Here is a 23,147-nt window from a genome sequence, read left to right as displayed (position 1 = left end):
CCACCCAACCTATACATCTTGGACTGTGGGAGGAAACCGGAGCACCCGGAGGAAACCGATGCCGACACTGGGAGAACATGCAAATTCCAAACAGACAATCACCCTGGGAATCGAACATGGATAAGGTCGAGGTAGACAGATTTCTGGTTGATGGTAGATGGTGAAGAGGTGGTGTTGAAGACTAAAATTAGCAATAATGGGATAGAATGATAGGGCCAAAGGGTCTACTCCTGCTCCTATTCCCTGTGATGCTCACTGGTGATTCTGTGTGAGATAGGCCTAAGGTGAGGGTGACTGATGTTCACAGAGAGATGTAAAAATCAACCACTAGTTATTGCACTTGACGCACAGATCCCAGTCTGGACTCTGGTCGCTACTGGATTGCCAACAGAAATTTGACTATAGATCTGATGAACTGTTGTAAAAATCCCAATGGGCCCCTCTCTGTCCCTCAGGACCCTGACATGCTGTGAGTCACTCTCTGCTGCCAGGTTACACGCTTGTATCCTGATGCCTTCTGAAGTGACATAGTAAGCCCTTCTTTTGTAAGACCAGTCACTCAGCAACCACCACCATCTGTGGTGCATCGGGGTGGACAATAAAGAAACCTCCTGGAATTCGACTGATCTTGCACCAGCAGCACCTGCTTGTTTGGCATCATCTCCACAAGTGTCCATTTCCTCCACCACCAACACTCAGCATCATAGAATCATACAGTCCAGAGGAAGTCTTTTGGCCCATCAACACTGTACTGCCAAATCAACACTTGTCCCACTTTCCAGTACTTGGTCCACAGCCTTGAAAGTTATGACTGTAGCAGCAGGATGTACCATCTACAAGATGCACTGCAAAACATCTAGAAGGACAAGGGCTTCAGATACATGGGAACACTACCAACGACAGGTTCCCCTCCACACTGCTCACTATCCTGACTTGGAAGTATTTGGTGTTCCTTTGGTGTCGCTGGGTCAACATCCTGGTGTTCCCTCCCTAAGGGCATTGTGGGTAATACCTACAGCACATGGACTGCAGCGGTTCAAAAAGGCAGCTCACCCCCACCTTCTCAAGGGCAACTGGGAACAGGCAATAAACGCTAGCCCAGCCAGCAACACCCACGTCCCATGAATTAATTTTATTTTACAATTGGAGGGATATGGGCCAGGAGTCGGCAAGTGGGACTAGTTTAGTTTGGGATTATATTCGGTGTGGACTGGTTGGACTGAAGGGTCTGTTCCCATGCTGTATGACTCTATGACTCAAGCCGTTTGCCTCACCTTCAAAGAGAGATAGAGACCTTGTCCACCCCAGTCCAACTCCGGCATCTCCACATCAGAGCACCTTGACCAATGAGAATTTACTTCTCCAATTCTAGTCTCCTGCACATCCCTGATTTTCACTGCTTCCCCCATAGGTGGCTGTGCCTTGTAACTGCTTGAAGCCCCTAAGCTCTGAAATGTCCCCTCTCAGCTTCCTACACACTCTGTCTCTCTCTTTCTCCCCTCCTTAAACCCTCTTTGACTCACTGGCCCCAGTACGTGGCTCAGTGTCGATATTTTGACAGTGTTCCTGCGAAGAGCAGCCGTGACCTAACAGAATGACAGGGCATTCCCGGAAGGGCCGAATGGCCTACTCCTGTTTGTGTATCCCGAGGAAGCTCCTTGAGAGGTTAGAGGCTCTCTGTGAATGTGGGTCAGCGTTGTTGGCTGTCTAACTAAAATGGCTTTTCTGTGGTAGGCCTGGACCAACATGATCCTCACGGTCCTCAACCAAATTCAGCAATTGCCGGATCAGACGTTCACCGCCCTGCAGCCCTCCGTATACCCAAGTATCAGCCAACTCACCTGCCACGTCACCGATGTCCGTGTTCGGCAAGCTGTTCGAGAATGGCTGGGAAGAGTCGGAAGAGTTTACGATATAATTATGTAAAAAAGAGAAAAAGGCATCCATACTAAGAGAAAACAAATCTATATTTATGAAGCACAAGGGTTAGCCTGTGAGTAAATGACCTACTTTTCCAACCCTGACTGAGAAAATATTTTTCTTATGTTACCCTCCAAGATCCATATGTTTCTGGGATACATCTGTGGCCAATGGGCTTGCTCCTTGAACCCCGACCTGTCAGTGGGGGTTGTGCTCTCTCCTGCTTCCTCTCTCTGAGGCAGCCTCTTGGGATCCAGTAAGGCCTTGCGTTGGAGTTGGAAGGATTTGAAGAGTCCGAGCTTTGAAGGATGGAGCAAACTCAATGGGCTGAATGGCCCGCCTCTCCTCCTGTGTCTTATGGTTTTATGGAAGGTGGAGGGTCACTGCAGTCCAACACTAGTGAGGCCCAACTGCGAGGGAGCTCCAGGCTAGTTAGAGGCGGGACTGTGCTGGGAGACACTAGTGTGATCATAAGCAGATCCGAACGTAAATCTGGGGCCAGGGACAGAGCAAAGCTGGAAATTGGCCAGGGTCAAGGGCAGTGGGATCTAGGGCTTTGAACTGTGTGGTACTGTGACCCTTTAGTTTTATCTGCAAGGAAGGGGGTGTCGTTCCTGCTAAAAGAAGCATCATCACCAACCTGGCACTGACTGGGATGGACTGCAGAATGGGTAGATCAACAAGGGAAACCATTTGGATCCACTTCCGTTCACCTTGGGTGAAAGGTCAAATGTTGAGAGGGTGGGCGGATGGGCAGATATTGGTCAGTGACCCCTCCTGCACTACGTCTCAGTCTCATGTTTCATTAACAAAGTTCCCTCTTCCTTTAGACTTAGAAAGACCGCTCCAAGAGTTAGTCACTCTTCCTGCGAAACTTTTCCTTGAAATCTATCTGAACGTCACTGCATTCCCTTTTGGGTGGGGGGGGGGTTGCTGGTTTAGCTCATTTGGCAGGAAGGTTGGTTTGCAAAGTAGCGTGACGCCAACTGTGTGGGTTCAGTTCCTGCCACCAGCTGAAGTGACCAGGAAGGATTCTCCTTCTGAACTTCTCCCCTTGCCTGAGCTATTGGTGGTCCTCAGGTTAAACCACCACTAGTCGTCTCTCTCTCTCTCTCTCTCGCTCTCTCTCTCTCTCTCAAAGAAGAATGCAGCCTTCTGGTCTGATAAGACAATGGCAACACACGCGCACTGTGCTCCTGACTTCCAGCTTGTTCTGCTGCCCTGACTCACTGTGAAATTACACTTTTGATTTGCATTTTTGTGCCTGTCTCTTAATAGGCGCTGCTGCTTTGGAAACATTTTTAGTAAACAGTGTGAACTTATGGTAGATGCTACCACAGTGAAGGAGAAAGTGAGGACTGCAGATCAGAACTTAAAAATGTGTTGCTGGAAAAGCGCAGCAGGTCAGGCAGCATCAAAGGATCAGGAGAATCGACGTTTCTCCTGTTCTTTTGATGCTGCCTGACCTGCTGTGCTTTTCCAGCAACACATTTTTAAGCATTACCACAGTGAAGATAACATTTGTTAATTGGATGTTATTAAACAGCCTAGGATGCAGTTGAACAGTTACATTGATGCACAATTTGCATTACATAGCATCCAGGGACACTTCCTCCATTTTAAAGTTGCTATATCAATGGAATTGTTGTGTTGAATTCCCATCAGGCCTCATGAAGTTAGCTGTTTCTTGTTTCAGAACTTTGAGTGATTAATTTCTGAAGCTGGAAATGAACCTTTTACTCACAGGAACTCTGAATGCAGAATTTGGAAGAAGTATTTCACTTACATCTGCTCGATTCAAATGGGGAATGTTCTAGCATGTAAGGAGGCTATTCAGCCCAAAGTGCCTTTGCTGGTTTGAATGAGTTGTCCTCCAAACTAACCCCATTATTTCTGGTCTAATTAGTAATGAGCAGACTAAGTTGTAGCCCTAAGTCCTAAAGCTTGTGCCAGGATGCAGTTATCATATGAGTACAGCTAGATTGGAAGTGCCCCAGTGATAATGTGGATACTTATCCTGGTGTTCTCCTCCTTGACTCAGTGCCAGAAGTCACATGACACCAAGCTCTAGTCCAACAGGTTCATTTAAAATCACAAGCTTTCGGAGCACTGCTTCTTCATCAGGTGTGTGATTTTAAATAAATCTGTTGGATTATAACTTGGTGTCGTGTGAGTTCTGAATTTGTCCATTCCAGTTCAACACCGGCACCTCCATATCTTGACTCAGTGTGTCAGTCACTCTTTTGTCAGTCACCATGGAACAGTCTCCATTAACGGCACTATTGCAATGCCAGTTGTTGTTGTCAGAGTCGGCTGAACCACTGATCCTGTGGTTGATGCAACCTGGTTTGACATTGACCCGACAGTGTCCAGCGCCATGAGCTCTCTGTCCCAATTACCCTTGGCAGACAATCTGAACCAAACAGAGCACAATGTAGCTCCCACCTCCAAATTGGGCGACACAGAATAGAGGGCGAGAAAGAAAGGAATCATTATCTTTTAAAAGTAGAATATATAGATGAAGGTATATTAAAAAGAAACAAAGTGAAGAAATTATATAAATGAGAATTGAAATGGGTCAAAGGAACTGTGCACGGAAATCCCAGGAGTTCTATTCCCTAACCTTTCAAATGGATGCTCTAACTCTCTCCAGTTTTCGTCATCTTCATTGGCTATTCATCTTGATCAAGTAACCCACTTGATCCCAATCCATCACATTTAAATATCCACTCCTTTCACCATCGACGCTCAGTGGCAGCTGTGTGTACCAACTACAAGATGCATTGCAGAAGTTCACTAAAGATCCTTAGACAGTGCCTTCCTAACCCGCAAACACTTACCCCATCTTGAAGGACAAGGGCAGCAAATACATGGGAACAAGCACCCTCTGCCAAGTTCCCCTCCAAGCCACTCACCATCCTGACTTGGACATATATCAGGAGGGGAAAAGTGAGGACTGCAGATGCTGGAAATCAGAGTCGAGAGTGTGGTGCTGGGAAGGCACAGCAGGTCAGGCAGCATCCGAGGAGCAGGAGAATCAACGTTTTGTGCATAAGCCCTTCATTAGGGGTCCTGATGAAGGCCTTATGTCCAAAATGTCGATTTTCCTGCTCCACGGATGTTGCCTGACCTGCTGTGCTTTTCTAGCACCACACTCTCGACTTGGATATATATCTCCATTTCTTCAGTATCGCTGGGTGGAAATCCTGCAACTCCCTCCCTAACTGTGAGCAGACTCTATGCATGTTCCTACACCCCATGGAGTGCAGCAGTTCAGATGGTTCTCTACCACTTTCTCCAGGAGGATTAGGGCTTTATTGACAGACAGAAAATGCTGGAAATATTCAGCAGGTTAGAGCACTCCTGGATCTGAGTATGTCCAGCAAATGTTGTTTACAAATTCCGGAAAACTGGAATATTAATGTCTCACTCACATTATATGCTGTCCAAAGCCTCTTTTCTCTTCCCCCCCCCACCAAAGGCCTTCCTGCTAATGGGATAGCATTCTCACGGATCTCCAACCCTTCAGTGGGCTTGTCGTTGTTTTCAAGTCTCGTTTACTCAATCAACATAAAGCTGAAGTCAACATAAGTCAGAGAAATGATACAACAACCATAATGCAACAGGCTAGCAGAACAGGCCCGAGAGGCTAAATATTGCTGTCCTGTTCCTGTGGTGACTCATCCCAATCGTATTACCAATCCCATTCTCTACTCCTCACCCAGTGGAGATGGTGGCCACAGTTTATTACCGGCCAATTTGTCAGTGCCTGTGTCTTATCGTGGCTATGCAAAAAGACCCCCATCCTTTGGTTTAAGAACCGTAGAAAAGTTATGGCAAAGAAGAAGACCGTTCAACCCATCATGAGTGCATGGTTATATCAAAGAGCTAGCTGCCCGCTCTGATCCCACCTTCCTGGTCCGCAGCCTTGTGGGTTAAACTGTTTTAGGATGCAGATCCTGATTCCTTTTAATTGAGTTGGGGAGTTTCCCCTTGAACACCAGATGATTTGTGATGCCCACATCCCCACTGGGTGAGAAATCTTTTCCTCACATGCCCTCTAATCCTTCGGTCAATCAGCTTCAATCTGTATCGCCCCCCCGGGAATGGAACTCTCCATTGGAAATACTCTGTAGAGGCTCCCTGCCTCCCTCAATTTTTCAGACTTGGATTCAGGTTTCTATTTTCTGTACCACCTCCTGCTTCTTGCCCCAGCAACTTGGCAGCCAAATAAATTCTGTTTTGTTTAAAGCTAAGTGATTGGGCCAGTTACATCACTCCAGGAATATGCACTCTACACCAGCATAAAACATTTCAAGAAAGTTCTCTGCACCCGGACCGAAGTATCTGTTTCTGTGCTGTACATCTCTATGACTAACTTTGCTAATTGCTTTAAGCAGGTGTAGAGTGGATATTCCAGGGGAGATGCAGCCGGCCCAACCACTTAGTTTTAAACAAAGCAGAATTTATTTGCAAGATTACCGAATGAAACACAAGCAGAAGAGAACAGAATATAGATTAACAACCTATTCAAAAATTCAACAGATTATCCCAACTTAATGATGCTGTTCCAAACACTTGCAAAGATCCCCGTAAACACTCCTTGGCAAAAATGGAAACATCAAATACAGGTCTTACAGGAGAGAGAGAGATGGCAGAGGGATTCAGTATGGAACGCCTTCTTCCATGTAGCTGTTTCTTTGATGAGCAGCCTCAAAAAAAAACTGACTGATCGCCTTCTCTGAACAGCCAGACTGCTAAAACCCAAACCAAACTAAACCCAACCAGAGAAAAGCTGAGCTGGGAGAACTGGCCACTTCACTTTTTTAAAAAAAACTTAAAAGCTTCTTTAAGTAGATCAAGCCTGACATTTCAGAACCTGGGTCTCGTAAAACAGTTTTGAAAAAAAAATCAAGGACAACACAACCTTGTTAAAGGAGCATCATCACACCAGGGATTGTTTGTTGCCTGTAAACCCTGAGACATGTTGTCAATCACCAAGGCACACATTCCTAATGGTAAGGACTCAAAAGACCTATCTGCCAATTAGCCACTCCTCTGGCTGGCCTGGAGTCAATCTGGCAGATTTATCTTCAGCAGCACACCCTCTCCTGAGCTTGGAGCATCTGATCCATGGCGGTGCTGCGGGAGTACTGCACTCCTCCTAGTTTCTCAGTTGAGGGATTAAACCGAGGCCCAGGACAGGAGGATGTAAATAATTCTGGAGCACCTATTTCAGAGCAGCAAAGACCTCCCCTGGTAACCTGGCAATATTTGTCCTGCAACCAACTTTTCTACCACACACACTCGGAAAACACTTAATATTCGTTGCCATGTGGGATCTTGCTGTGCCTAAATTGCCTGGCACTTTTCCTATCTTATAAATGAAGGACTTCATTGGCTGGGAAGTGCTTTGTGAAGTCCTTAGGCCAGGAAAGGCGATATGCAAATGCAATCTTTCACCTTTGCTATGTTGTTTACCTGAGCTGACAGTTAGGGGACTTGTCTAGTCTTATCAGCTGTGCAGCAGACACAACTGGAGGATGACAAATTATTACCTGACATCGGGGGAGAGGGAGTGTGTTCAGGGTGGGGAGGGGCGATTGCAGTTCGATTGAATAACGTTTGAAGCTTTAATCTTAACCTGAAATTCTAGTGAACTGTCCATTTGTGCAGCTCCCCACCACAGTATTTCAAACTGGATCTGATGTTAACCTTTGCCCCATGTAACTGTAAACGACCTTGTTAAATGTGCCCATTCCCATGTGCTGTTTGTAGTCGCTGCAAAATTACTCCCCTTTTATTCACCTTTTATTTACCTTTTATTTATATTGTACTTGTGTTTTTAAGAAATCAGATATTTAAGTTCATGTTTGGCTGGTCAGGATGTCAATTGCCATTATCGCTTAATTTATTTTGAGACAAATCAGGTTTGTGTATATTTTTGCGTTGTCGATACTGTTCGTTCAGAATGTCACTTTAATAAGCAGTTGTGGGATGATCTGTATTTATAACGCTTGTATTGTAGAATAAACATTGCCAGTCAACATCATAAACTGCACTTTGCTGTCTGTTTTCTCTGTCAATTTGATCTGTGTGTTAGCTCTGGCTTAGAGTGGATAGCACTGACATCTTCAGGATTGAAGATTGTAGATTTGATCACCCACTTGAGACTCTATCATGCAATCTGCCCTTGCTTAGTGTTGTACTGGGATAAGACTTCAGTAATCTACTCCTTGTTAACAACTGGAAGTTGGTTAACACAGATTAGTTGTGCAATCCCAGGAAAGACTTAAGTAACAGTCTAAACAGATTCAGACTTACTGCTCTCATTCCAGGGGAGTGGTTGCACCAAAGATCAAGTGCTGTTATGACGGGCAGAATGGCTTCCTTCTATGCTGTCTCTCTGAATGAGCTGCCAGAGAAAGTGGTGGAGGCTGGTACAATGACAACATCTGGATGGGTACATGAATAGGAAGAGTTTAGAGGGATATGGGCTAAATGCTGGCAAATGGGACCAGATTAATTTAGTCCCATTAATCTGGTTGGCATGGACAAGCTAGACTGAAGGGTCTGTTTCTGTGCTGTATATCTCTATAACTCAATGACTGTTCTCTGGAACATAGGAAAAGACTGAAGAAGAATCATTGAACTTGAAATGTTACTTTTGCTTCTCTCTCCAGAGATAGTGCCAGACCTGCTGCGTTTCTCCAGCAATTTCTTTTTTTTTTCGCTGCTCTTCCTCGTGTCTGCACTTTTGGATAGATGTAAGATTAGATATTTGATTAGATTAGATTCCTTACAGTGTGGAAACAGGCCTTGTGGCCCAACAAGTGGAGCAAACTGATTTTCCTTTCCCAGTGGTCTAGGGACATCACACCGGGATCAGGTACGTTCACACAGAGTTGGGACTGCCCAGCTCTCTTTTTGAAGCTACTCCCCATCATATAAAGTTACTGAAGAAGCAGGGAGTTGGAAATTGTTCATCACTGCTCAGAGTGTCCTGAACCTGCAGAAAACAGTTGGAGGCAAAAATATTGAATGTTTTCAGGAATGAATTTTTGGGGCGAAGGTATCACAGGCTGCAGGGAGAAAGTAGGAGCAGGGGACTGAATTGGACAATCAGTTGTGATCAAAGTGACTGATAGAGCTGGGTCGAAGGATGGAGTGACCTACTTCTGTTTAAATAGAGCACGTAACATGGTTAGAAAAGATGCAAAATCTTAACTGCTGCGTTTTGTTTATAAGAAAATGACGGAGGCAGTGGCACACTGGTAATGCCATTGGGCTATTAAATAATAATGAAAATTGGATGACACAGGTTCTAATCTCATCACGTTAGAATCTGGAACTGAAAGCTAGACTCATCACAAAATTGCGATTGATTAATTGACTAATTTGCGATCAGCACTCCCTACGCATTGATTCATCAAGACAGGAGATCTGGCATCCTGGCTCAGTCTGGCCTACCCATGACTTTAGACCCTCAGCAATGTGTCTGAAATAGCAGAGTTAGCCATGTTTAGGGATGTCCACCTGCCCTGAAATAATAATGGAGAACAATCCAGTGGTATTTGGAAAGTTATCAAGATTTTTAATTTGCATTTTATCATTGATGAACACAATCAAACATAGATTCTTAATCAGTAAGGGAATCAAGGGTTATGGACAAAAGGCAGCAAAGTAAATGTAAGGAATATTTGGATCAGCCATAATCCTATTGAATGGCAGAGCAGGCAAATAGCTTTCTACTGTTCCTATTTCTCATGGCCTTCTGGTTACGGACATTAGTGAGACTGAACCCTTCAACCCTTTCCAAAATGGCGGTAGAGTGGGGCATCTGAGCCCAGGGCACATCCGCTCCGTCTGCTCTTCATACTGTTTCTTTGTTTTTCTCTTCTATTTTATCTACTTATCCCTTGGTTACAAACTTGGTTGTGGCAACAGCAATGGCAGCAGAGAGTAGGCCTGGTAGCGCGGACTCGAGCAAGCCCAGCAGTAAGCACCCGAGTGGGCCGGCAGTGTGGACTCGAGTAGGCCCAGCAGCAAGGACTTGAGTAGGCCTAGCAGTACAGACCCGAGTAGACCCAGCAGCACGCACTCGAGTGGGCCCAGCAGCATTGAGTCAAGTGAGCCCACCAGCACAGACCCCATTTGGCTCAGCAGCGCGGACTCGAGTAGGCCCAGCAGCACGGACTCGAGTAGGCCCAGCAGCATGGACTCGAGTGGACCGAGCAGCACAGGGCTGAGTAGGTCCAGCAGCGCAGATTCCAGTAGGCCCAGCAGTGCGGACCCGAGTAGGCCCAGCAATGCAGACCCGACTAGGCTGAGCAGCGCAGGCTGGAGTAGGCCTGGCAGCGCTGACTCCAGAAGGCCTAGCAGCGCAGGCCGGAGTAGGCCTAGCAGCACAGATTCGAAAAGGCCCAGCAGTGCAGACCTGAGTAGGCCGAGCAGTGCAGGTCGGAGTAAGCCCAGCAGCACAGACCCAAGTAGGCCTAGCAACGCAGATGTGAGTAGGCCCAGCAGCACGAATTCGAGCAGGCCCAGCAGTGCAAACCCAAGTAGGCCCAGCAGCATGGACCCAAGTAGGTCCAGCAGCATGGACCCAAGTAGGCCCAGCAGCGTAGACCTGAGTAGGCCCAGCAGCACAGACCCCAGTAGGCCTAGCAGCGCAGACCCAAAGAGGCCCAGCAGCATGGACTCGAGTAGGCCCAGCAACACAGACTTGTAGCAATGCTGTCAGAGGCAGGTATGGATTACCAGCAGTGTCTGTGTCCAACGCATATTCATGGAGGCAGCGGCAGAGGTGGGTTTGGGGCCAGTATGAGACCTGGCAGCAGTGGCTGCATCAGCACAGTGGGCCAGAAGCGGACTCATGGCAGCGGTAGATTAGAGTTTGGGCTGGTGCATTACCCACCAGCATTGGTGGCGTCTGCATTGGTGAGGTCTAACAAGGTCTCATAGTGGTGAAGACATCAGTGAAGGTGAGATATCGCCAAAGAGTGACATTTGTTCCAGTGGCGATAACTCGTGCCTGGTCACCAGGTCCCTGACAGGGCACTTAACATTAAGACCTGTCAAGTGTCTTTATTTCTTCTTTTTTCTGCCTTTATGTTTTGGTTTATTTGTCTGTAAGATGGCACCAGAGATTGCCAACACTATACAAATAGTATTCACTGTTTTGGAACAAGATTGACAATAATTATTTATTGTCACACGTATCCACAGACTATTCCTGGGCTCAGAAGCCCTACTCCACCACCATTTTGGAATGGGCTGAAGGATTCAGTCTCATCCGTGTCCATAACCATAAGCCCATGAGAAACAGGAACAATGGAATGCCATTCGAGCCTGCTCTGCCATACAATAGGATTATGGCTGATCCAACAATTCCTCACATCCACTTTCCTGCCGTTTGTCCATAACCCTTGATTCTCTTACCGATTAAGAATCTATGATTGATTGTGTCACTGATGATGAAACACAGAAAAAATCCTCCCCCACCCCCCCCACCCCCCCCCCCCCGTATCCCTATAACCATGCATTTCCCATGGATACTTCACCTAGCCTGCAATTCCCTGGACACTTATGGCCAATCCACCGAACCTGTACATCTTTGGACTGTGGGAGGAAACTGGAGCACCCAGAGGAAACCTAAGCAAACAGGGGGAGAATGAATCAAACTCGGGTTCCTGTCACCGTGAGGTAGCCATGCCAACCACTGAGCCACCATGCTATCCCTTATTGACTGTTGCAATTCCTACATGACAACACTTCAGAAGTTTTTTGATGTCTGAAATGCACTAAGACACCTTGAAACTGTGAAAGATGCAACATAAATTGATATCTTTGAGTGCAATGAACAACGTTTACCGTGTGAGGAATACCACCGAATTTTGGAATGTACTAAAATGGTATTAAAATGTTTCGAGGTAGAATCCCATGTAATCTCTTCTAGGTACACAAGAACACTTTGAAGATGAGCTGAAAATGTTGCTTTATTTGAAGTGTGTAAACACAGCAATCGCTACCCTCCTTCCAGCTACAAACAAAGGCATTCTGAAAAGTCCCGGTGTTTCTATTAGATCCCACTGGAACAGAAAGGAGCCTATGCCCCTTCCTGCGGCCCTGGTAAAAGCAGAGCACATTAGAGAGTGGAAGGAGATAAGAAAGCTTCACACACTGCTCTCTGTACTAAAATAAATAATCTACAAATATCCCATGTAAAAACAAGAAAGACTAAAATGTACACATTTCCAAAAGTTGTGTTTACAAAGAGAATCCCCTCCCAAAAGAAGAGGGCATTTGACAATCTCTGTACATGTACAAACAAGTATTGAAAGATCACAATGTGAGTAACAAGCATCACTTTCCTTTGACTGGTTCTGGGCTTTGGTGCCACCATCAAACATGAGTGAATGTGCTTTGTTTTAGTTTAAAATGTAAGGCTTTATTTGTGTGGCAGGATGTGAGAACAAGAGAAATATTGTGTTTTTTTTAAAAAAAAAGCTCTCTGAAGTTTCTTCCAAAAAATACTGTAGGCAACATTTTTTTTTCCCCTTAGGAAAGGTTCCATCTCTTTGGTAACGACATCAGCAAGTGTCACAGGATTTAGAATATTCAAGTCACATGTATATATCTGTAATATTGTCCTGACCAGCAATTAACCATCTCCCAAGTCTCTCGCACTCTCTTCCACACCTCCCTCACATTTTCTCCTCCTCCTCGGTGTACGAGTGATTATTCCAGCACCACTGGTCTCTCTTCTCCACTGTACCCAAGCTGTTCGACTTGAGTGGCATCACAACTCTATCCTGCATCTCTGTCCTTCCGTGTCAAGGTTAGGATACTTGCCTTCTTTGTTCCATTACAGCTGTTGGCGTGACCACCCAGATCACACCCCCATCTTATCGCAGCCATCCCTGTTTGATATTGCTCTCACTAAATTGCCCAGGATTTCAGCTCCAATGGGCCATGACTTGGGCAGACTCTATGCCAGCCTTGCTTATCACTGTATGAACCGTGGATCTGTTACAGAACCAGACCTGGTGACAACAGCTTGGCAGATTCAGTTCACCCAACTTCTGCACATTGAGGCAGAGTCCAATCAGAGATTCACCCAGAAAATATACAGATGAGTGAACACCCAGCATTGATGTTGACCCCTGCCCAGCCACCTGCAACAACTGAGGTGGGGAGTTCAGACTGGGAGCCCCTAAAAGGGGGTCAAGACCGGTGTCAAAAAAGCAGTGATACGACTGACACTTGAACCACTGACTTTGGCTGGCACTGTAGGGGGAGGCCCCCCCCACTGACCGGTCTGCTGAAGTCAGGACTGGGCTACAATTGGGTTAGTATCAAGTCAAAAGGTTGAACGGCTTTATTCAGTCAGTCACAAAGCTTGCTGATCTAATTTGACTGATCCGGTGGCAATGGGAGTGAGAGGGACATAAAAGAGGCTACTGGCATGGATTCATGAACGTCAGGAATTCCCCTTCCCCCCCCCACTATTTCCCAGCTGTCCCTTCCCTTCCCAGGAGGTGGCCAGCCATCTCATCTTGGCAACAGGGGCATTCAGCTTGGCACAGCATGGACTGTGGCAACCCCCCCCCCACCCCCGGCCCCACCATGCTTCCCAGCCAAAATCCCCATCATAGGTGGCAACAGCAGCTGAGCAGCAGCTCGACCCAGTGCTCCTCAGGAACCTGTTCCTGCCTCACCACCATCCTCTTGGTAGCTCAAACCAACTTCGACTGTTGCAGGCTGAGCTAACGGAACACCGATGCGACCCGGTGTGAACACCTCCGAGACCTGCCGACTCACATGCCTGTTCGTTAACAATACAACACTTACTGAGCTCAGTTATCAGCCGCGGAGAAGACCAGCCCTCTCATGCGGCTGCTTCAATGTATTACAGTCTGATAATTTGCCAAGTACACACACCCTCCAGTCCCAACCCTCCAAGTTCCAATACTTACTACCTCTCCTCCTTCCACTCAGGGCGGAGGCTAGTAGTCAGCTGAACACTCCAAACCTCCTTCACATTGTCCCATGTCAAGAGTTTGAGATTTCAGACTGCCCTTGATTATATTCATAGTCAGGTCATCCCTCCCTTCACCCACCTGGGGCAGTAACCATGCATCTCTCTCGCCCTCAGTTCCACTCAGATAAGTCAACGAGATTGATGTGAACATCTGGCAGAAAATAAATCTTTCAAAAATCTCTTGGTCTCATTGTCCTCCCCCTCATTCTTTGCTTATCGTCCTTTGCCTCTTTTTCCTTTTTGTTCTGTCTCTCTCATCTGTCAACTCCCAAACCCAGTGTTATCTTTCTCCCAGCTTCACCCCACAGCCTATTGCCCACTTCTGCCCACCTCTGTCACAAAAAGCCTCTTGCTGCGTAGCGAGCTTTGCCCCCCTCCCCCCACACCTTCCCTGTGACCCATCCCCCACCAATGCAAAGGAGCTCTTTGCCCCTTGCTTTTACGAGACCTTGGAAAAGTGCATCGCAGACTCCAAAGCGCCGTGGGTTGCCCGAGGTTGTGAAAGGTGTTATTTAAATGCAGGTCTCTCTCTCTATTTTGGTGCATGGGTGAGTCTTCCAGGTTTGGAAAGCTCAGCCTGATGGACCAGGCGAGACCAGAGCCTTCAGCATTTAGGTTTCTCCTCAACCGGCTGGGGCCCTTTGCAATTAACTTGACGTTAAAACAAAAATTAAAACACAGGGGAATAAAAGCAGTCTCTTTCCGTTATTGCTCGGTCTTTCACGAGTCCCAGTCCTGGTTTGCACCTTCTTCTGCCAAAACGCTTTGGGCAGGGAGAATGTCTGCTGCCCTGCGCTTTAGCGAGTCTAGAAGGTTCTGTGAGGCAGGGCCCCCCTGCCCCGTGTGGCTGGAGATGTGGTCATCTCTGGACTCCTGGCTGCACTGGGCATCCGCCAGGCCATTGGTGCTGAGGAGGTCTCCTTCGCTGTGCCTGCGGCCCTCGTCGCCAGGGCGATGACCCTCGGTGACCTCCGGGCTCTCGACCTCCCCTTCGCGGATGACAGTCATGGGGCTGCTGTGGAGTCGGTGCAGGTGGAGGTGCCGCGCACCGTACCGGCTGCTGGGGGCTGAGGGGGGTGTGCGCGAGCGCCCATGACGGACCCCCGCGTGCCCTGACCCCCTGGGTACCGGCCCCTCGTGTGAGGCCCACTCCTCGCGGGGGTTCCTGGCCCGGTGGCCTGGCGAGCGGGACTCAGCCGGGCCCCAGCCGTTCATGCGGGCTGTGTCCGTTGTCGTCGGTGACTCGGGCGGTCGGTGCCTAGGGTCGGTGCTCCTCAACATCTCAGCCGCCGACATGCGGGATCCGGTCTCCACCCTGCTCCCCTTCTTCAGGAGCAAGGCCTTGAAGCTGTCACTGCTGGTGCTGGACTTGCGCAGGTTCCTCTGGATGGAGCCAACCTGTTTGACAGTGCCCGGACTGGAGGCCGTGCCCGTGGGGGTGACCGGGGGTGAGTGTGGCATGCTCTTACTGAGCTCATCCTCAGAATCCTTCCTGCCCAGCACTCTCCGTTTGGACCTAAAGACGGCAAAGACAATCTTTAAAACTTCGTTTTCAACATTACTGAGGATGAAAAGACAGAATGGTACAGTCAAACAGCAGGGATACTGATCCTTCAGCCCAACTTGACCACGCTGACCATAATTACAAACTAATTCCCATTTGCCTGCATTCATCCCATATCCCTCTCAATCCTTGTACTACTGCAGATGCTGGAATCTGTACTGAAAGCAAAAAATGCTGGAGATCACAGCGGGTCAGGCAGCATCTATGGAGACAGAGCAAGCTAACATTTCAAGTATAGATTACACTTCAGCAGAGCATTGATGAAGAGTCACCTAGACTCAGAACATTAGCTTGCTCTCTCTCCCTGGATACTGCCTGACTTGCTGTAATCTCCTCTCCAACACACTCATCCAGACCCCCTCTGCTTCACCAAACTATTCCTCACCCTTAGTAACTTTTCCTTTAACTCTTCCCATTTCCTCCATGTCCAGGGGGTGGCCATGGGCCCCAGCTGTGCCTGTCTCTTTGTCAGCTATGTCAAACAGTCCCTCTTCAGTACTTATACAGGCACTATGTCCCAACTCTTCCACTGTTACATCGATGACTGCGTCGGCGCAGTGTCCTGCACCCAGGCTGAACTGGAGCAGTTCATCGACTTCGCCCACAACTTCCATCCCGCCCTCAAATTCACTTGCTCCATCTTCGGCACCTCCCTCCCCTTTCTTGACCTCTCCATTTTCAGTTCCAGCAACAGTCTCCAGACAGACATTTATTAGAAACACACAGACTCTCAACTATCTGGACTACACCTCCTCCCACCCAGTATCTTGCAAGAATTCCACCCCGTTCTCCCAATTCCTCCACCTCTGCCACATCTGCTCGGATGAGGAAACATTCCACTCCCAAGCATCCCAGATGTCCACCTATTTTGAACAAAGTGCTTGTCCCCCTTCCGTCATACAGACAGCCCTACACAGTATTCCTCTCTGTTCCATTGCTCTAACCCTTCTGCCTAAACGCAATAAAGACAGGGTCCACCTTGAATTCACCTACCATCCCACCAGCCTCCACATTCAACGCATCATCCTGAAACACTTCAGCCAACTCCAACCAGACCCCCATCACCAAGTACACCTTCCCTTCCCCATTCCTCTCTGGCTTCCACAAGGACCATTCCCTCCAACAGTCCTTGGTGTGCGTCACGCTCCCCACCAACCCCACCCCCCCAAACACTTTCCCCTGCAACTGAGAAAGATGAAAAATCTGCCAGTACACCACCATCCCGGGCCCCAAACAGTCCTTCCAGGGGAGAGAGAGGATCACCTGCCTCTCCTCCAACCTAGTTTACTGCATCAGGTCCTCCCGATGTGGTCTTCTCTACATCGGGGAGACCGAATGTAAACTTAAGGAACGGTTCACCGAACATCGCAGCAGGACCTGCAGGGGCTGACCGGACCTCCCAGCCACCCCCCATTTTAATTCCGCTAACCATTCCCTTTCCGAAATGACCATCCTCAGTTTCCTCCATTGCCACAACAAACTAAAACGCAAATTGGAGGGACAACACCTCATCTTCCGCCTGGGCAGCCTACAGCCCGGAGGACACAACATTTGAGTTCTTCAACTTCAAATAACCGTCCTTCCCTTCTCTGACTTCCTTTTCAGCCCTTCCCCCTCCCTTCAATTCCTCTCACCAACCCTTCCTTCCAACCACCAACTAGATTCATCCCTCCCATTGACCAACCAGGCTGTACCCTCTACCTATCACCCCCACTTCAGCACCCTGCCTTCCCCCACACCCACCTCCAGTCCTGAAGAAGGGGTTACACCAGAAACGCTGACTTCTCCCCCTCCTGACGCTGCCTGGCTTGCTGTTCTCTTCCAGCCTCCAGCTTGTCTACCTTGGATTCCAGCATCTGCAGCTTTTCTGCCTCTAACCATGTGGTCTCCAGCAGTTTCTGTTTTCAGTCCCTCTGACCTTTCCTATTCATGTCCCTGGCCAAATGTCTTTTAAATGTTGTAATTGTATCCATCTCTACACTTCCACTGGCAGCTCATACCGTACACATACCACCCTCTGTGTGAAAATGTTTGATTTGATTTGATTTATTATTGTCACATGAACCGAAATACAGTGAAAAGTATTGTTTTGCGCGCTAACCAGGCAAATCATACCTTACACAAGTACATCAGGGTAACGGAACAGAATGCAGAGTACAGTGTTGCAGCTACAGAGAAGGTGCAGAGACAGATCAAAACTAATATATGAGAGGTCCGTTCATCAGGCTAATAATAGAGGGGAAGAAGTTGTTCTTGAAGTTGTTGCCCCTCAGGTCCCTTTCAAATCTTTCCCCTCTCACCTTAAACCTATGCCCTCTCGTAGGAAAAAATATCAGGGAACAAGCGATAGAGTAGACAAAGAGAGTCAACGGACAGATCAAAGGAGAGGGAGGTACATATTCTGTGCAGCACAGAATTTGAATATTGCTGACGAAGCTTCTTGCCTTGCTTTCATCAGGACAGCACGGCAAGAACACCAAATCACAAAAGGAACAACAATTTATACTGCATAAGAAGAGGGTGCTGAATTGTAACAGTGCCAGCAATCAGAGTCCACTTGCCAAGCCACTTCAGCAAGCAGTACAAATTGTTATTCCCTTTGAGATTTGGTATTCTTGCCATCCTGTCCTGATGAAAGTAAGACAAAAAAAAATTGGCGCCATGTAATTTTCTTTCCTGGCAATACTCAGGTGTGTAATTATGCATATGTACATGTAAATGATTAACATATGAAAGCATTAGTGTTCATATCTTAGATACAGAGAACATTACAGCACAGTACAGGCTCTTCAGCCCTCGATGTTGCACCGATCTGTGAAAATAACCTGATGCCCACCTAACCTACACTGTTCCAATATTATCCATATGGATGTCCAATGCCCATTTAAATGCCCTTAATGTCAGTGAGTCTACTACTGTTGCAGGCAGGCCGTTCCACGCCCCTAGTACTCTCTGAGTGAAGAACCTACTCCTGATATCGGTCCTAAATCTATCACTCCTCAATTTGAAGCTATGTTCCCTTGTGTTAGCCTTCACCATTTGAGCAAAAAGGCTCTCACTGTCCACCTTATCTAACCCTCTGATTATCTTTTATGTCTCGATTAAGTCACCTCTCAACTTCTTCTCTCCAATGAAAACAGACTCAGTTCCCTCAGCCTTTCCTCTTCAGATCTTTCATACCAGGCATCATCCTAGTAAATCTCCTCTGAACCCTTTCCAAAGCTTCCACATCCTTCCTATAATTAGGTGACCAGAACTCCAGATGCGGCCTTACTAGTGCCTTGTACTGCTGAAGCATGACCTCGTGGCTCCAAAACTCAATTCCCCTACCAATAAACGCCAACACACCATATGCCTTCTTAACAACCCTATCAACCTGTGTGGCAACTTTCAGGGATTTATGCACCTGGACACCAAGATCTCTCTGTTCATCTACACTGCCAAGAATTTTACCATTAGCCCAGTATTCAGCATTACTGTTACTTCTTCTGAAGTGAACTACCTTACATTTTTCTGCATTGAACTCCATTTGCCACTTCTCAGCTCAGCTCTGCATCTTATCTATGTGCATCTGTAACCCACAACATCCTTCAGCACTATCCACAACTCTGCCTACCTTGGTGTATCTGCAAATTTACTATCCCATCCTTCTACGCCCACATCCAGATCATTTATAAAAATGACAAACAGCAGTGGCCCCAAAACAGATTCCTGCAGCACACCACTGGATACCGAACTCCAGGATGAACATTTCCCATCAACCACCACCCTCTGTCTTCTTTCAGCTAGCTAATTTCTGATCCAAACCACTAAATCACCTTCAATCCCGAAACTCCATATTTTGTGCAATAGCCTACCGTGTGGAACCTTATCAAACGCCTTATTGAAGTCCATATACATCACATCAACCACTTTACCTTCATCCACCTGTTTTGTCACCTTCTCGAACAACATAATAAAGTTAGTGAGGCACAACCTACCCTTCACAAAACTGTGTTGACTATCCTTAATCAAACTGTTCCTTTCCCGATGATTATAAATCCTATCTCTTATAACCTTTTCCAACATCTTACTCACAAAGGAAGTAAGGCTCACTGACCTATAATTACCAGGGCTGTCCCGACTCCCCTTCTTAAACAAGGGAATAACATTTGCTATCCTCCAGCCTTCTGGCACTGTTCCTGTCAACAATGATGACATAAAGATTGAAATCAAAGGCTCTGCAATCTCCTCCCTGGCTTCCCAGAGAATCCGAGGATAAACCCCATTCAACCCAGAGTCTTATTTATTTTCAGATCTTCCAAAATTGCTAAAACATCTCTTTGTCAATCTCAATCCCATCTAATCTTGTAGCCTGTATCTCCATATCCTCACTAACATTGCCCATTTCCAATGTGAATACTGATGAAAAGTATTCATTAAATGCTTCCTCTATGTGCTCAGATTCCACACACAACTTTCCACTGTTATCTTTGATTGGCCCTAATCTCACTCTAGGCGAAAGTGAGGACTGCAGATGCTGGAGATTAGAGTCGAGAGTGTGTTGCTGGAAAAGCACAGCAGGTCAAGCAGCATCCGAGGAGCAGGGGAATCAACGTTTCAGGCAAAAGCCCTTCATCAGGAATGAAGGGCTTTTGCCCGAAATGCCAATTTTCCTGCTCCTTGGATGCTGCCTGTCCGGCTGTGCTTTCCCAGAACCACACTCTCGACCCTAATCTTACTCTAGTCATTCTTTTATTTCTGATACATCTATAGAAGGCCTTAGGGCTTTTCTTGATCCTATCCACCAACAATTTCTCATGTCCCCTCCTAGCTCTTCTTAGCCCTCTCTTTAGATCTTTTCTGGCTAACTTATAGCACTCAACACCCCCCCCCCCCCCTCAAAAACCCAGCCTTGACACCTCATCCTCACATAAGCCTTCTTCTTCCTCTTGACAAGAGCTTCAACTTCTTTAGAAAACCATGGCTTCCTCTCTCGACAACTACCTCCCTGCCTGATAGGTATATGCTTATTAAGGACCCATAGTAGCTGTTCCTTGAATTGACCCTCCCTACCTTACCATCTTCTCTGTTCTTGCTGAAACATCTAATCCCCGGAATCTACAACAACCATTCCTGTCTCTCCTCTAGCCATGTCTCTGAAACGGCCACAACATCAAAATCCCAAGTACCAACCCATGCTGCAAGTTCACCCGCCTTATTCCAGATGCTCCTGGCATTGAAGTACACACGTTTCAAACCAACATCCTGGTTGCTGGTGCCCTCTCGCGACCTTGTTAACCTATCTCTGATCTCACTACCCTCAATCTCCTGTACACTGGAACTACAATTCAGGTTCCCATCTCCCTGCTGCATTAGTTTAAAACCCTCCCCCCACCGAAGAGCATTAGCAAATTTTCTCCCCAGGATATTGGTACCCCTGTGGTTCAGGTGAAGGCCATCCTGTTTGTAGAGGTCCCACCTTCCCCGGAAAGAGCTCCAATTATCCAAGAATCCAAAACTCTCCTTCTGCACCATCTCTGGAGCCATGTGTTCAGCTCTGCGCTCTCCCTGTTCCTCGCTTCACTAGCACGTGGCACAGGCAACAAAACCAGAGATATCAACTCTGTTTGTTCTAGCTCTAAGCTTCCATCCTAGCTCCCTGAATTTCTACCTTAGATCCCCACCTTTCTTCCTACCTATGTCGTTGGTGCCCATGTGGACCATGACTTGGGGCTGCTTCCCCACTCCCTTAAGGATCCCGAAAACATGATCAGAGACATCACGAGCCCTGGCACCTGGGACGCAACACACCAATCGTGAGTCTCTCTCACTCCCACAAAACCTCCTATCTGTCCCCCTAACTATGAAGTCTCCAATACCTAAAGCTCTGCTCCTCTTCCCCCTTCCCCTCTGAGCAACAGGGACAGACTCTGTGCCAGAGACCTGTGCCCCATTGCTTACCCCTGGTAAGTTCCTCCTTCCCCACCCCCCACCCCCCCCCCCACCCCCCCCCCCCCCCCCCCCCAACAGTATCCAAAATGATATACTTGTTGTTGAGGGGAATCACAACAGGAAATCCCTGCACTGCCTGCTGGCTCCCTTTCCTACCCCTGACAGTAACCCATCTACCTTCTTCATGTGGCTGTGAAGTAACTACCTCCCTGTAACTCCTCTCCGCCTCCCAAATGATCCAAAGTTCAGCCAGTTCCAGTTCCCTAACACGATTCTCGAGGAGCTGGAGTTGGGTGCACTTCCCACATGTGAAGTCAGCAGGGACACTTGAGGAGACCCTTACCTCCCATATACTGCAAGAGGAACATCCAAGTACTTATTTGAGGGAAAAGTTCTAGGGTAAAGGAATAAGCAGGGAAGTGGGATTATTAAAACCTGTGGTCTATTATTTTATGAATCTAGCTAAGGGAAGGATTGTGCTTGTATAGACTTAATTAAAATTTACATCACAGAAACTGCCCATTTCTCCATGCTGGTGTACGTATTTCATATACACCTCCTCCCACCCCTCTTTGCCTCACAATTCCACCACAATCTTCTATTCATTTCTCTCCTGATGTGTTTCTCTAGATTCCCCTTAATGTGTCCACAATTTTGACCTCACCTTTAGCCATGTCATTAATTGTGTTAACCCCCTACTAGTGAGTTTCTCCAGGGTTTCCGCTACAGTTAAGGTAACCAATCAGCAAGATTCCTTTGTACTCCAGCTCCTGAGCTGATCAGAAAGGCTGCATTCAGCAGCAGTATCCAGTCTATGGGCTGCCGTCTCTCCACCTTGAAGCTCAGACAATCTGCACATTGCAGCCAATATTTCCCCAACAGCTCACGCTCCACTTAACCCAACGGCACTCAGAGCAGAAGACCAGGATAGACAACTAATCAGATATCAGCAAATAACAAGCAATGAGATTCTCCAACGTATCTGGTCACTAAGGACCTCAGTCTCCTGTCCTACCTGTGGATCACTGCAAACAAGTCCTCTGTTGTCCTGGGCTTGCTGGGAGTGCTCGGATCTTCATGACTCCCTCCGTAACTGGTTGTAAAGATGGGGGAGCTGGGTTCGAACACATCACCTGCAAAAGCACCAAACTTGTAACGGACTCCAGTGATTCAAAGGTGCAGCAAGCATCATTAAAAAGCTGTCAGCTTCAATTCTGATCCACCCATCAAAACTTTATAACAGACTGATCCGCCCATTGAAAACTCTCTAACACTCTCTCAGAACCACTCAAAGCTCTCCAATACTCTTTGATCTGCTCGAAACTCATTAACACTCTCTTCCACCCACTCAAAACTCTATACCACTCCCTTAGACCCACTCAAAACTCTATACCACTCCCTTAGACCCACTCAAAACTCTATACCACTCTTAGACCCACTCAAAACTCTATACCACTCCCTTAGACCCACTCAAAATTCTAAACCACTCTCATAGACCCACTCAAAACTCTATACCTCTCTCTTAGATCCACTCAAAACTCTATACCACTCTCTTCCACCCACTCAGAACTCTACACCACTCTCATAGACCCACTCAAAATTCTATACCACTCTCTGAGACCCAGTCAAAATTCTATAACACTCTCTTAGATCCGCTCAAAACTCTCTAACACTCTTTTTGATTTG

General features: G+C 47.2%; 2 protein-coding genes across 10 annotated transcripts in view; one reads left to right on the top strand and one right to left on the bottom strand.

Moving 5' to 3' along the window:
* Positions 1-7,974, top strand: part of arfgef3 (ARFGEF family member 3) — a 156,951-nt gene extending 148,977 nt beyond the window's left edge. The window contains exon 34 of the mRNA XM_072580344.1: positions 1,735-7,974. Coding sequence (XP_072436445.1) covers positions 1,735-1,926 — 192 coding nt within the window. The 3' untranslated portion in view covers positions 1,927-7,974. The remainder of the gene's footprint in view (positions 1-1,734) is intronic.
* Positions 7,975-13,547: 5,573 nt separating this feature from the next.
* Positions 13,548-23,147, bottom strand: part of LOC140482751 (NHS-like protein 1) — a 265,348-nt gene continuing 255,748 nt past the window's right edge. For all 9 annotated transcript variants that reach the window (XM_072580336.1, XM_072580334.1, XM_072580335.1 and 6 more), the window contains 2 exons: positions 22,477-22,594; positions 13,548-15,479 (listed from right to left, as the gene is read on the bottom strand). In XM_072580336.1, the coding sequence (XP_072436437.1) occupies positions 14,684-15,479; positions 22,477-22,594 (914 nt within the window). In that variant the 3' untranslated portion in view covers positions 13,548-14,683. The remainder of the gene's footprint in view (positions 15,480-22,476; positions 22,595-23,147) is intronic.

This window comes from Chiloscyllium punctatum, chromosome 11, assembly GCF_047496795.1.
Source record: "Chiloscyllium punctatum isolate Juve2018m chromosome 11, sChiPun1.3, whole genome shotgun sequence".
NCBI classification, from domain to species: domain Eukaryota; kingdom Metazoa; phylum Chordata; class Chondrichthyes; order Orectolobiformes; family Hemiscylliidae; genus Chiloscyllium; species Chiloscyllium punctatum.
Note: the sequence above shows the minus strand (reverse complement) of the source record. Positions and strands in the feature narration are given on the sequence as shown.